This window comes from Pantherophis guttatus, chromosome 1, assembly GCF_059756535.1.
Source record: "Pantherophis guttatus breed Tessera chromosome 1, ASM5975653v1, whole genome shotgun sequence".
NCBI classification, from domain to species: domain Eukaryota; kingdom Metazoa; phylum Chordata; class Lepidosauria; order Squamata; family Colubridae; genus Pantherophis; species Pantherophis guttatus.
Window position 1 is genome coordinate 346004274 of NC_142063.1, and position 15438 is coordinate 346019711.

At 45.5% G+C, this 15438-nt stretch overlaps 1 protein-coding gene across 3 annotated transcripts in view; it reads right to left on the reverse strand.

Moving 5' to 3' along the window:
- LOC117658919 (transient receptor potential cation channel subfamily V member 2-like) overlaps nt 1-13863 on the reverse strand; it is a 43305-nt gene extending 29442 nt beyond the window's left edge. The window contains exons 1-6 of one of the 3 annotated variants that reach the window (XM_087890234.1): nt 13512-13863; nt 9454-9651; nt 6017-6150; nt 4708-4860; nt 3284-3424; nt 157-455 (exon numbers count right to left, since the gene is read on the reverse strand). In XM_087890234.1, coding sequence (XP_087746360.1) covers nt 157-455; nt 3284-3424; nt 4708-4860; nt 6017-6150; nt 9454-9635 — 909 coding nt within the window. In that variant the 5' untranslated portion in view covers nt 9636-9651; nt 13512-13863. Of the gene's footprint in view, nt 1-156; nt 456-3283; nt 3425-4707; nt 4861-5871; nt 5946-6016; nt 6151-9453; nt 9652-13212; nt 13284-13511 lie in introns of those variants that run through there. The other 2 variants (XM_087890236.1, XM_087890241.1) reach the window with 2 other exon arrangements.
- Nucleotides 13864-15438: the final 1575 nt, after the last annotated feature.

Sequence of the window (15438 nt, forward strand, 5' to 3'; positions counted from 1 at the left end):
ATGGTTGAGCGGTCCTTGGTGCCCTCTGAGCTTGACCAAGGACCCCCTCATTTCAACCCTGAGCTACAAATATTCTCTGTTATTGGTACTTCAAATGGTTCCTAAGCAAATGGTTGTAAATCGAGGATGACGTATCCTGGTGAGGAGAGAGATTACCTCAACTTTCCCAGTCTTGGCAGCCAGCTTCAAAGGAGTCAGCTCTTTCAGGTTGACAATCTCTTCCAATTTGCAGGAACGGTCAATCTCGACCCCTTTCATCAAGATCATGTCGTACATGTTGACCACGAGCTCGGTGTTCTTCTCCGTATCATTGGCCACCATCACCAGCGCATGGAGGATGGTGTTGCCCAGGGAATCCTGTTCAGTCAGCCTGGCCTTCTGGTGAGGGTTATCCAGGAGGTACATGACGACCTCTGGCTGGTTGGTACAAGCAGCCAAGGACAGAGGAAGTTCACCTGGAAGAGAGAGGACGATGGGCCAAGGTTGCATTGAGCATCTAGGTCAGAGGTGTCCAACCTTGGCCACTTGTAAGACCGGTGGACTTCAACTCCCAGAATTCCCCAGTCAGCAGGTCTATTGAGTGACCAAGGTTGAAGTCCAGAGGTCTATAACTCCCAGAATTCCCCAGACAACAGGTCTTCAAGTGGCCACTGTTGAAGTCCACAGGTCTTTAAGTCTTGTGGACTTCAACTCCCAGAATTCCCCAGCCAGCAGGTCTATTGAGTGACCAAGGTTGAAGTCCAGAGGTCTATAACTCCCAGAATTCCCCAGACAACAGGTCTTCAAGTGGCCACTGTTGAAGTCCACAGGTCTTTAAGTCTTGTGGACTTCAACTCCCAGAATTCCCCAGCCAGCAGGTCTTCAGGTGGCCAAGGTTGAAGTCCACAGGTCTATAACTCCCAGAATTCCCCAGACAACAGGTCTTCAAGTGGCCACTGTTGAAGTCCACAGGTCTTTAAGTCTTGTGGACTTCAACTCCCAGAATTCCCCAGCCAGCAGGTCTTCAAGTGGCCAAGGTTGAAGTCCACAGGTCTATAACTCCCAGAATTCCCCAGCCAGCAGGTCTTCAAGTGGCCAAGGTTGAAGTCCACAGGTCTTTAACTCCCAGAATTCCCCAGACAACAGGTCTTCAAGTGGCCACTGTTGAAGTCCACAGGTCTTTAAGTCTTGTGGACTTCAACTCCCAGAATTCCCCAGCCAGCAGGTCTTCAAGTGGCCAAGGTTGAAGTCCACAGGTCTATAACTCCCAGAATTCCCCAGCCAGCAGGTCTTCAAGTGGCCAAGGTTGAAGTCCACAGGTCTTTAACTCCCAGAATTCCCCAGCCAGCAGGTCTTCAAGTGGCCAAGGTTGAAGTCCACAGGTCTATAACTCCCAGAATTCCCCAGCCAGCAGGTCTTCAAGTGGCCAAGGTTGAAGTCCACAGGTCTTTAACTCCCAGAATTCCCCAGCCAGCAGGTCTTCAAGTGGCCAAGGTTGAAGTCCACAGGTCTTTAACTCCCAGAATTCCCTAGACAGCAGGTCTTCAAGCGGCCAAGGTTGAAGTCCACAGGTCTTTAAGTCACTCATGCTGGCTGGGGAATTCTGGGAGTTGAAGTCCAGCCATCTTAAACTTGCCAAGGTTGAGAGACAATGGAATAATGGCTACAAGTAGCTCTCAACTTACAACCACAATCGAGCCCAAAATTTCTGTGCTAAACAAGATGGTTGTTAAGTGAATCTTGCCCCCTTTTGCTACCAATTTTGCCACCATTGTTAAGTTTAGTTTAGTTTTTAGTTTAGTTTTATTTGATTTATATACCGCCCTACTCCCGAAGGACTCAGGGCGGTGAACAGCCACAAGGTAAAACACATAAATACAAAATTTAAAAGCAAAATAAAACAAATTAAACAAGAAGTGAATCACTGCAGTTGTTTAGTTAGGAATTCATTAAGTGAATCTGGCTTGCCCATTGACTTTGCTTGTCAGAAGGTCGCAAAAGGGGATCATGAGACCCCAGGACACAGTCACCATCATAATATGAACCAGTAAGTATCTAAATTTTGATCACATGACCATGGGGATGCTGCAACGGTCCTAAGTGTGAAAAATTATCATAAGTCCCTTTTTTCAGTGCCATTGTAGCTTTGAACTGTGACTAAATGAACTATTATAAATTGAGGACTACTTGAAAATCAGCCAAAATATCCCCCCACCCACCCATATTCTGGCTTTAAGGAGAACTTCTTACCCAATTTTACCCATTCTCAGAAATTCAAAACTTTTCCAACTAAAATAGTACCTCAATAAAGGTAAAAGGTAAAAGTTCCCTTCGCACATATGTGCTAGTCGTTCCCGACTCTAGGGGGCGATGCTCATCTCTGTTTCAAAGCCGAAGAGCCAGCACTGTCCAAAGACGTCTCCATGATCATGTGGCCGGCATGACTCAATGCCAAAGGTGCATGGAACGCTATTACCTTCCCACCAAACGTGGTCCCTATTTTTCTACTTGCGTTTTTTACCTACTTTCGAACTGCTAGGTTGGCAGAAACTGGGACAAGTAATGGGAGCTCACCCCGCTACGCGGCACTAGGGAGTCGAACCGCTGAACTGCCGACCTTTTGATCGACAAGCTCAGCATCTTAGCCACTGAGCCACTGTGTTCTTTCCTCAATACTCATTGTTAATTGATTCATTGTTAATTGGTACCTCAATACTCATTGTTAATTGATTCCGGGAGCTGCGATGAGTACCAAAAACGATGAGTACCAAGAAGAAGACAACAAATATAGGGCCTGGTGGTTCAGCAGACTGATAGCATTGTGATTAACACCAGCTGTCTGCAATTACTGTAAGTTCGAATCTCACCAGGCTCAAGGTTGACTCAGCCTTCCATCCTTTCTAAGGTAGGTAAATTGAGGACCCAGTTTGTGGGGGCAATAAGCTGACTTTGTATAAATATACAAAAGTATGAAGGCTATTGCTTAACGCATTGTAAGCCGCCCTGAGTCTCTGGAGAATGGCGGCATATAAATCAAATTTAAAAAAAATAAAAATTTCTTCCCGTAAGGAATAATGTAATGAGTTACAACGCAACTGACACCTACAAGTTTTCGCTTGTGAATTGATACCAAACAAATGACGAGTACAAATTTCGTGTTAAAATGTGTTGCGTACCGAATTTGATGAGTTTCATGTAAAAAACTCACATGGCTTTTAAAAACTTCGCTTGGCCCTCAAAACCACCATGGGTACCCACTTGTATCTCTGTGGAATGAAACCTGAGTTTTCTCCTGCTGCCATACCAAAATAAAAGTAGGCCCCTTTGCGGTGCGGCTGGAAGAAACGTCCAGAAGCCTTGACGTGGACATCAGCCTCGTTCTCCACCAGGATCTTCACAAGATCTAAATTCCTCTTCTCGATGGCGATGTGGAGGGCTGTGTGGCCTGCAGAGAAGGGGAGAAATGGCACCGGAGAAAGATGGAAGGGTTTATCAGGGATATCCAAAATTTAGATTAGGAGTCAGCAACCTGCAGCTCTGGAGCCGCATGTGGCTCTTTCATCCCTCTGCTGCAGCTCCCTGTCATTTAAAATATGCGTCACAACCGCCAATGTATGACACCCGTCAGCATGTGATTTATTGAGCTTTTCAACCTCCGGTAAGCCAACCATGGATAAATCCAAGAAAAGAAAAGTTTCAGAAGAAAATAGAACATTTAATTCAGCTCCATATCCTAGTTTTGTGGCCGCTCAAGAAATAGTCAGGGTCCTGGTGTTTTGTGGCTCCCGGTGTTTTCTTTTCTGTGGGAAACGGGTCCAAATGGCTCTTTGAGTGTTTAAGGTTGCAGACTGCTGGTTTAGATCAAAACAGTCAAGGCGGCAGCCGCCAAAGGGCCATGAAGAAGAAACAAGATGAAGAAGAAGAACTAAGATGAAGAGGAAGGAAGGAGGAGTGGCAAGCGAGAAGAAGGCAGGCAGACAGGCAGGAAGGAAGGAAGGAAGGAAGGAAGGAAGGAAGGAAGGAAGGAAGGAAGGAAGGAAGGAAGGAAAGAATTGTCCTCTTAAGGTCCTCTGTGATGATCGTGGCCATCTTGACTTTTGTGATCACATCCCTGGCTCTTTATTCAGAAATGCACACAAGTTTTTATGTTAACATACGTGGCCATTGAAATTGATTAAATACATAAGTATACACCAAGTTTGTTGGCTAAAATGTTATGGGATTCCCATAAGATCCTGCAAGAGGAAAAGGAGAAGGGGGGAAAGAAGAGAAGAGAAGAGAAGAGAAGAGAAGAGAAGAGAAGAGGGGCAGGAGGGGGAGGAGGGGGAGGAGAAGAAGAAGAGAAGATGAAGAGGAGGAGGAGGAGGAGGAGGAGGAGGAAGAGGAGGAGGAGGAGGAGAAGAAGAAGAAGGAGAAGGAGAAGGAGAAGGAGAAGGAGAAGGAGGAGGAGGAGGAGAAGGAGAAGGAGAAGGAGAAGGAGAAGGAGAAGGAGAAGGAGAAGGAGAAGGAGAAGGAGAAGGAGAAGGAGAAGGAGAAGAAGAAGATCATCATCATCATCATTTGGCTGGGCTAAAGTCTGCTGAGTTTCAGGAAGAGGGAGGGAGGGAGGGAGGGAGGAAGGAAGGAAGGAAGGAAGTTCCAATCTATCCCAACTGAAGATCTCCTTCCAGCCACCCCACCCTAGAAAACAGAGTCCTCCACCCTCAACGTCCCATGAAGGAGCCTGACCTTTGTAGTAGCTGCCAGTGCAAGCGGCGTTGACCAAAGACTTGGGGTTCTGGGTCTCCTTGTCTATCTTCAAAAGCTCAGGGATGGTGGGGTTCTTCCCGTCTTTCAAATGGAGCAAGGCCTTCATCAAACAGGTCTTGCCGGTCTTCCCATCTGGAAGAAAGAAGCCCAGGGAAGGAAGCTTGGATGATGCCCGCCCCGTCTTCCATCTTCCTAAAGCGATGTTCCTTCACGTTGGCCACCTGAAGATGGGTGGACTTCAACTCCCAGAATTCATTGGGATATATACCACTGGATTGCCCTGTTAGTGTTGGTGGGAATGTTCTTGGTGGTTCCTTGATTAGGCTGGGGTTTAATGTAGGCCCCTGTATAGAAACAGAAAGCAAATCCCATACTCCCTTCTAGCACTGATGATGTTATCTAGTTGGGTCATCAAACGCCTGCAAGAAAACCACCAAGCTCAGAGAGCACTAAGGACTCCACAGTCATCTTCCTCTTCCTCATCCTTCTCCTCTCTGCAAACCCTCCTCCCTTCTAGCATTGATGACATTACCTAGCTGGGTAACGAAATGTCGACAAGAAAACCACCAATAACCCCACAGTCCTCCTCCTCCCAACATCCATTCCCTTCTAGCACTGATGATGTTACCTAACTGGGTCATGAGAAAATCACCAAGCTCAGAGAGCACTCCTCCTCGTCGTCCTCCTCCCTTCTAGCACTGACGACATTACCTAACTGAGTCCTGAGAAAATCACCATGTCAGCGTCTCACCGCTGGCATAGAGAGGAGAGAGATAAGCCCTGAACTTTTGCCTGCTAAATCCCTTTGAAGCTGGGTCGTCGTGGAAATGAAGGGAGGGGGGACATTCCTGTGAAATGACGAGACAAGAAGTCAGTAGAGTGATTTGGAAGATAGCCAATGAGAAGCAGATAATTGGGGATCGGAAAGGGAGGGATTGGGGGGGCAAAAGGTCAGCCTTGTCCGCATCGAGTCATGATCTGGTTGCTGTGCTCAAATAAAGAGAAGATTTCCTTAAAGATTGGCAGTTTGGAAATTCATTTATTTTGAGATAGCATCAAAGTCTGACACACCAAGCTCAGAAATGATCCACACTTCTCTCCTCCTCCTCCCCCCCCATTGCCTTCTAGCACTGATGATGTTACCTAGCTGGGTCACGAAACGTCTTCAAGGAAACCGCCAAGCTGATAGAGCACCAAGGACCGCACTCTTCTGTTGGTAGTTTTATGAAGCTTATCCATTTTTTACACTCGTTCATAAAGGCACGAGAGTCAGCAAGACGCGATCTACCTCTATATTTAGTGTCGGTGAGAAAGCTGGATGTTTTCCACAGATAATCAGTTAGGCCGTTAAGCAGTTCAGGATCTCCCGCAACCACGGCTTGAAAAATACGTTCCCTGTCGAAGCGATTTGGATCATCCGGTCTGCAGAAGAGAAAGAAAAAGGATCCAGGTGGGATTCGGTTTTAACCAGGAAGTAACCTGTTTTTTACCCTCTGCACATGTGCAAAAGGATTATGTGCATGCACAGAGAGTCCGCCCGGTGTATGCACTTCCGAACTGGTAGGGAAGGTAAGTAGATTTCACCCCTGCCAAGGACCATCCAGAGATCCTCTTGTCTGCTGCAGGAATGTGCCTGTTCTGTTCCCGTCCCACACATGCACCCCCACAGACGGCCCGGAGTTAATAAGCCACACGACAAAATCTTTGAAGATAAAGCTGGCAGCAACCCAGTGGCTAGCTGCCAATTCAGACTTTACTCACACAAAACAAAGATTAGACTGCAAGCATTCCGATAAAGCAGGCAAAGTTTCAGCAATACAAGGATTAGTCCAAATGCAGTCCGACAAAGCAGGCAGAAGTCCAGTAACGCAGAGATCATGGATTATTTCTAGTTTTTGCTCATCACAAACTGAACCGGCCACCACACCCTCATCACAAACTGAACCGGCCACCACACCCACAACACCCACCACACCTGTGGGGTGTGGTCCACTGACTCAGCTAATCTCTGGCACGCCTTCCCCTCTGCTGTGCACGCTTCTCCTTGCGCCGCTGCCAAGGATCCAGCCAGCACTTATCTCCTTCGTCGCTGTCCACCTGTGGCTGCGGGGACGTGCTTGGCTCTGGGCCTATCTCTTGGCCTTTGGTGTCCTCCGGAGGCATTGCCAGAGAGGAGGGTCCTGGAGAGGGAGGCCTTGCCAACTCCTCTCCCTCATTCTCAGAATCTGCATCTGTTGATAGCCCAGGCTCAGGCAACGGAGCCACAACAGTGTCCCAATAACCATTTTATTTGCTTGATCTCATTCAAAGAACAGTAGCAGCTTGACATTGGTTTTCAGGGCTGGCCCAAATGTTAAGCAATGAAGATTTTTGTTTCGTGAACTTATTATTGGACAGGTGTTCTTTTATTTCTCTGAGCCATAGCAAAATAATGTGCCTGCCTGCCAAATTCTAAGTTATTGGACAAGACACACAAGGAAGTAGGGAGGGAGGAGGAATCCAGCAACTTAGATATTTTAATTGTAATGGATTTTAATTGGGATGTTTTTAAATCTGGACCAAAATTTGTTTAATTCTTTTAATAATTCTAAATTTTGTATTGGATGTTTTTTATTCTTGGCTGTTCACCGCCCTGAGTCCTGCAGGAGAAGGGCAGTATAAAAATTTAAATAAATAAATAAATAAATAAATAAATAAATAAATAAATAAATAAATAAATAATAAATAAATAAATAAATAAATAAATAAATAAATAAATAAATAAATAAATAAACAAACAAACTTGTGACACCCCACTTCATAAAAACCCAAGTTGGGATATAAACAGTTTAAGTATTCTTGACGCAATCATTGCCAATCAGTTAAAGCTGAGAGATGGTCACATGTGTTTATTCCTAAATAGATGGCATTTGTTTTCTGTAATTATGTGAGCCAATTTGGACTAGGGATTAAGGCACCAGGCTAGAAAGCAGGAGATTGTGAGTTCTAGTCCCGCTTTAGGCATGAAAGACGGCTGGGTTCCTTTGGGCCAATCACCAGGAGACGGTGAGTTCTAGTCCTGCTTTAGGCATGAAAGCTGGCTGGGTGCTTTTGGGCCAATCACCAGGAGACTCTGAGTTCTAGTCCCACCTTAGGCATGAAAGCCAGTTGGGTGATTTATGGCCAATCACCAGGAGACTCTGAGTTCTAGTCCCACCTTAACCATGAAAGCTGGCTCATAGAATTAATAAAGTTGGAAGATTAATAATAGGTTAATAAGGTTAATAATAGGTTGGAAGGCTCGGTGCCTTTGAGCCAATCACCAGGAGATGGTGAGTTCTAGTCCTGCCTTAGGCACGAAAGCTGGTCCCTCTCTCTCTCAGCCCAACCCAACATGGTGAAAATAGAAAGAGGAAGGTACCTCGGATGAGTTCACCGTCTTGAGTTATTTGTAAAAATATCAAAGGCAGGAAACAAATGATAAAAGCAAATAATTGTGTCCTGCATCGCTTTAACCCAGTGTTTCCCAAAGTGTGGTACGTGTACCCCCAGGGGTACGGGAAGAGTTTGGTGGGGGTACGCGTTGCACCGGAGTTTGGTGGGGATCACGTGGGAATATCCACTGCACCGTGCTTAGCTGCGCCCACAGAACAAGGAAAGAAATAGGCGCGTATCACAGTTTTTACACCGGAACTGGGGCCATCGTACATCGTATCGCAACTCATTATGGCGGGAACTTCTGCGCATCCTTCGCGCAGCTCGGGTTCGGCCATTTTTAAACTGCGGGAACATTAACAGTTGACGTTGAGCCGCGAAGCTGTTTAAACTCCGGAGAATTGCAGTGTTATCTAACGGTTAGACAGTCTTATGAGGCGTGACACGGCATGAATATACCGCACTTCGTTACAGAGACAACTTACTTCTTTAATAGTTAGTTCCGGGCGCCTGTTATCGTGCTTTAGTAAGTTCCACTGATTTTGATTATTTATTATAATTATTGATTATTGTAAGATATCCGTTCAACATTAACACAACATCCATGGCAGAAGGTTTGTCGCATGCAGAAGAAGAGCAATTGTTGGAGTTAGCTTCGGACGGATTCTTGAGAAATCAATATAAGGAGTGTACTTTAACATCATTCTGGTTACAAATGCAACATGTGTATCCGGTTTTAACAGAAAAAGTCCTGAAATACATCTTGCCTTTTCCAACTTCACATTTATGCGAAGTTGCTTTTTCTGCATTTGTAGACATTAAGTCGAAAAAAAGGAACAGACTATTGGACGTGGAACCGCATCTCAGATTAAAATTAACAACCAGGGAACCAAATTATGATGATCTGTCATCTCAACATAAACAATTTCATCCTTCTCATTGAATCAAATAAATGTTCTTTATAATATAACTTTCGTCTATTTTGTGTATGTACCAAAAAAAAGAAAAAATAAATATATTTTGATTTTTATTAAAGCATATGTTTTTTATGAGGGGTACTCAGCGTTACGAAAATTATAGAAGGGGTACACATATGTCAAAAGTTTGGGAAACACTGCTTTAAGATAACAGAATAACTGTGTTGGAAGGGACCTTGTAGGTCATCTAATCCAAGATAAGCCCAACTCCAAGATTCCTACATTGGACCGCAAAGCAACCCATGAACCTTTGACAGAGATCAACGCAAACGTTCTTTCTGGTGGTGAAATTCTGCAAAATAATTCTCACCGGTATCAGTGATAAATAACTTACGTGACGAGTCCCGGCCGGTAATTCAGATTCACCCGAATCCGGGGGGAGGGAGGGGCTTCCTTCTGGAAAGGGGTCTCCAAGGGTGGCGGTCCATGGTCCGTCCCAGCTGCCTCCTTCGCGGCTGCGTTCAGATCCTCTCCAAGGCCATCATCCGTCTCCAGGACAAACGGGGATTTCTTCATCGTCCAGGTTGGGAGGCTGGCAGGGTGACAATGGCAAATGGGACAAGGGCTGACCCAGACGGCCGGCAAAACTGGACCAAAGGTGGGGGGGAGTTGTGGGGAAGGGGTTGGGTTAGATATGGTGGTCCGGGAGGGTCAGTCCACCTTCTTTCAGGAGAAGAGGAGGTTGTAAAACTGGCAAGCAAACAGAATGGAGAAGGAAGAGGAGGAGGAGGAGAGGCAATATAAGTAATCCTCAACTTACAACCATTCATTTAGTGACCATTCGAAGTTATAATGGCACTAATTTACGACCGTTTTTCACACTTATGACCATTACAGCATCTATGTGGTCATGTGATTAAAATTCGCAACTGGCTCCTGTTTGGAATGGAATGGAATGGAATGGAATGGGATAGAACAGAACAGAACAGAACAGAACAGAGTAGAACAGAACAGAACAGAACACGTCCTAAAGATGGGTCTGTGTCTGTGTCAGTGGTGCGTTCCCCCCGGTTCGGCCCCGTTCCACCGAGCCGGTAGCAGTGATACGACATCACCGAACCGGTTCTACCCCTCCCCCTCCCCCATGTTATTCTTACCTTTTATTTGTCCCCACCCCCAATCTATTGCTGCCTCCTGAGTCCCAGCTGATTGGCTAGAAGGAAAAAACTGTTTAAACTCTTGCCGCGGGACTTCAAAGGGCCGCCCTACAGCTGATCAGTGTTAAAAGGCAGTGTGGTGGTAGACCAGTGCCTCCAAAAACAAATGAGTAGACCGGTGCCTCCAAAAACAAATGAGTAGACCGGTGCCTCCAAAAAAAATGGGTAGACCGATGCCTACAAAAACAAATGAGTAGACCAGTACAGCTCTGCAAGCAGTTAAAAGCCCGGTAGACCAGTACTTCTGCTAAATCCTAAAGAATTGTCACGTAACCATCAAGCCACTCCCACAAAATAAGCCACGCCCACAGAACCAGTAGTAAAAAAAATTAGAACCCACCCCTGGTCTGTGTTCCAGGACATGAAGGGGGGGTCGGAGGATCAGTTAGAAACAGGAGTGAAATGCTATCGAACAATCAGCTGTGATCGTCGAATCCCCTTTTTTAAAGCATTTTTTTACTACCTATTTGGCCGAACCGGTCGTAAAAAAATGCTTTAAAAAAGTTTTTTTTAAGTTGGCCACGCCCACCCAGTCACATGACACCTCCCACCCAAGCCACACCCACCCAAGCCATGCCCACAGAACTGATAGCAATAAATTTTACGTTTCACCACTGGTTAGAAGAGTGTTTCTTAAACGTGGCCACTTAGTCAGGACATACTAATTGACTAATTACTAATAAAGGAGAATATTTGTAGCTCAGGGTTGACATGAGGGATCTTTGGCGCCCTCTGAGCTTGCTTGTTTTCTTGCAGACATTTCATGACCAAAGTAGGTAACATCATCAGTGCTAGTAAGGAGTGCTGTTTGGTCCTTACTAGCGCTGATGATGTTACATATCATGAAATGTCCTGCAATAAAACAAGCAACCTCAGAGAGCACCAAGGACCTCTCGCGACTGCTAACTGTCCCATTGGGAGGAGGGGGAGGGGGAGGAGGAAGAGAGGGGGGAAGGAGAAAGAAAAGGAGGGAGGGAGGGAGGAAGGAAGGAAAGAAAGAAGATCTGAGGAAGGAAGGAAAGTCTGGAGTTAAAGAAAGAAGGATGGGAAGGAAGAAGGAAAATGAAAGAAGGAAGGAAGGAAGATCTGGAGCTTACGAAGAAAGGATGGGAAAGAGAGAGGAAAAGGAAGGAAGGAAGGAAGGAAGGAAGGAAGGACTGGAGCTTAAGAAGAAAGGATGGGAAAGAGAGAGGAAAAGGAAGGAAGGAAGGAAGAAGGAAGGTCGGTCTGGAGCTTAAGAAGAAAGGATGGGAAAGAGAGAGGAAAAGGAAGGGAGGGAGGGAGGGAGGGAGGAAGGTCTGGAGCTTAAGAAGAAAGGATGGGAAAGAGAGAGGAAAAGGAAGGAAGGAAGGAAGGTATGGAGGTTAAGAAGAAATGATGGGAAAGAGAGAGGAAGGAAGGAAGGAAGGACTGGAGCTTAAGAAGAAAGGATGGGAAAGAGAGAGGAGAAGGAAGGAAGGAAGGAAGGAAGGAAGGACTGGAGCTTAAGAAGAAAGGATGGGAAAGAGAGAGGAAAAGGAAGGAAGGAAGGAAGGAAGGAAGGAAGGAAGGACTGGAGCTTAAGAAGAAAGGATGGGAAAGAGAGAGGAAAAGGAAGGAAGGAAGAAGGAAGGTCGGTCTGGAGCTTAAGAAGAAAGGATGGGAAAGAGAGAGGAGAAGGAAGGAAGGAAGGAAGAAAGGAAGGAAGGAAGGAAGGAAGGAAGGACTGGAGCTTAAGAAGAAAGGATGGGAAAGAGAGAGGAAAAGGAAGGAAGGAAGAAGGAAGGTCGGTCTGGAGCTTAAGAAGAAAGGATGGGAAAGAGAGAGGAGAAGGAAGGAAGGAAGGAAGGACTGGAGCTTAAGAAGAAAGGATGGGAAAGAGAGAGGAAAAGGAAGGAAGGAAGAAGGAAGGTCAGTCTGGAGCTTAAGAAGAAAGGATGGGAAAGAGAGAGGAAAAGGAAGGAAGGAAGGAAGGAAGGAAGGAAGGAAGGAAGGAAGGAAGGAAGGAAAGTCGGTCAGTCTGGAATTTAAGAAGAAAGGATGAGAAAGAGAGAGGAAAGGAAAAAGAAAGAAGGGAGGGAGGGAGGGAGGGAGGAGTTGAAAGGAGAAAAAAATGAAACAATGGGGATGGAAGAAAGGAACAACAAAGGAGAAGGCAGACAGGGAGAAGTATCCAAGCTGCTAGTCCTCAGCCAACTGGGGGGGAAAAAAACCCACCCCATCCCTTCTTCAAGAGAGCAAATCATTTGAGGAACTTCAGTCTTTGGCAGCTCGTGACTTTGGGTGGCAACTTCGCAATTCCTCTTCCTGAGAGAAGCCCCCCCTCTCCCTTCTCTCCCCTCCCCACCCCCAACCAAAGAAGCCTCGGCTCCATTACAAAAACCCCTGATGCTTCTTCCTTGTGGACTTGCAATTTTCCTGCAGTGTGTGTCTGTGTATCTGTGTGTGCAGCCGCAAACACAAGCGGAAGGAAGAGAGATCAGCAACAAATTGTTGCAGGGATCTCAGCTCCGGCATGCCTTTCTGCCACCCCACCCAGTTTCCACCGGCAGAAAAAATATTTCCAATCCATAAACTCAACCTAAACACTCTCGACCCTCATTTGAGAGGGGGAGGGGATTATGTAAATACAATTCTTTTAAAAAAAAAAATTCCTGGGCAATTTGAAAATAAATTTCAATTTATTTTCAATAAATAAACAAGCTTCCAAATCCATTATTTCTTTAAAATGTGGTTTTAGGATGCCTGCCTGGCTGGCTGGGTGGGTGGGAGGGGTCCCTTAAGACCCTTTCAGAGATCCGCCAACTCAGAATGATTGCTCAGCCCGTGTTGAAAAATAATCCAATATCAAAACCCCATCGGACAATGGTGTCAATTTTAACACAAATATCCATCAATATAAACCTTAGGAACGAGACGGAAGAAGCTCTGATTCAAATGGACCCATTCTTACCTACCTGGCCCTGGAAAAGAGGAGAATGGGTTTGGCATCAGGCAGAAATCCAGCAGGTTCAGTCTCCTCCCCTAAATAACTGCACTGCCCGTTTAAATGAAATACATCCCAATAGCAGCGCAGCAAAAAATAAACAGCCTATTTTTCTGACTTACAGTTTCTAAAGTGAAAATGTAAGTCAGTGTTGGTCCTGTCACCAAAGATGCCCTCTGCACATGCTCTAAAAGGCATCTCATTCATGAGCCAAATGGTCTTATTTTAGGGTTTGGAGAAGGTTATTTGGATTATTAAGAAGATACTCACCGACAAGTTGGTTCCCACAATGCCTAATTGCCCTCCAAATCTTTAGAATCCTTTGCAGGGATCTTCAGCGATCGAGTTTAGCAGGTGAATCCGAGAAATCGACGTGATTTTTTGGGTCTGTGCAACCTTCGCCACAACCTCCCCACCGCAAGATGATTCGGTGGAGGCACGGAGGAAGAACAGAGGTTCCACCCAGCGCAGGGAAGCCTGGAGTATCTCTGCCAGCTAGGATGTTGTAAACGTTACTGAGAAGGAGGTAGAGGAAACGTCTGGGAGTTCCCAGCGTCAGAAGACAAATGAGATCAAAAGGCCAAGCTGTCAGATGTGGGCATCGCTCTGTCAGCTCCAAGTGGGGGAAAAAAAGGCACTGGAAAGATGGTTTAATGGTGGACAGGATCACATGGCTTGAGTTCCTGAACAGAAAAAGGGCAGAGATACAGCGGGTTTTCGGGTTTTATGCTTTCTCTGGCTTTGAACTTCCTGGGCCCCCCGAAAGAGTATCCAGATTGGTTGTCAGACTCCCAGGGGATGGGGGTCTTAGCTAGCTTTGCTGGCTGATGTAATCTTCCCAGGTGCCATGGGGTGAGTTTCTGTTGCTATTGTGTGGCAGATGGGTCCTATTGTCAAAGATTGAGTTTCTGCCTCTGGCCCATTGACAAAGGAAGGTGGGAGTTGCTTTGTCTTTAAAACATGCTTCTCCATCTCTCCTCCAGGGAAACATTATATTCTGCCTTTTTCATATTTCCTAATGTAGGAAGTTAGCACCCACCCCTTTCCTGGAAGAGTGAAATATTTTAGGAAATATGAAAAAGGCAGAATATTATATTTCCCTGGGAGAAGCATGTTTTACAGACAAAGCAGCTCCCACCTTCCTGCCCCCCACCTTTTGTTAATGAGACAGAGGCAGAAACCCAATCCTTTGTCAAAGGACATTTGGAACACAATAGCAACAGAAACTAACACAATGGGACCCATCTAGACAGAGGCTTGCCACATGGCACCTGGGAAGATTGCATCTGCCAGCAAGACCCCCACCCCCTGGAAGTCTGACAACCAATCAGGATATTCTTTCGGGCCCCCAAGAAATGCAGAGCCAGAGAGAGCATAAAAACCCGAGGATTTTCTGTATCTGCCCCCTTTTTCTGTTCAGGAACTCAAGCCGTGTGATCCTGTCCACCATTAAACCATCTTTCCAAGCAGTCTCCATGTCTCCAGTGTCTTTTTCCCCACTTGGAGCAGAACCCAGAAGGATGTTTCTTCCAACACTAAAATATTTCATTCTTCTAGGAAAGGGGTCTCCGTCTCAAGAGTGTGGTTAGAGACACTGAGAACATAGCTAGTTTCTCTGCGTTCAACCACTGACGGTCTCAAGTCGCAAAAAAACAGGGTCCACAGGCTTGGGAGGTATTTATTCTTTTTTTTTTTTTATAAATCTTTGCGAGAATGTTTTTGTCCCCTGGGTTAGATTTGTGTTAGGTTTTCACAGAGGGCTGTGAAAATATCTGACAGAGGAAGAGCAAGAAGACAAGGAAGAGGAAGAAGACAAGAGTATGGTGGGACAGGTAACAAATAAAATAAAATAAATAAAAAACACGAGTCCAGTTAGATAGTCACTGAAGGGCCCTCTTTTGTTCTTAATATTGTAAGAGAGAAATTGCTTGCAATTATATTCAGAACACAGGCAGGGACATTCCTTTGCCAGGATGCTTACTTCAAGGCCTCTCAGTTGTCACAGATAAGAACAGTCTATGTGATTTACACCTTGAGGTTAAAATGACAGAGATGTCCACTTTGTTGTTTCAACAAAAGATAAAAGATATGCTTCAGTAATCTACAAAAAGAATTATGACTGTTTTGCAAAGAAACTCTGTAATTAGGAAATGTCAACTAAAATTGATAAATGTATAGGACCATATGAATTGCTGAC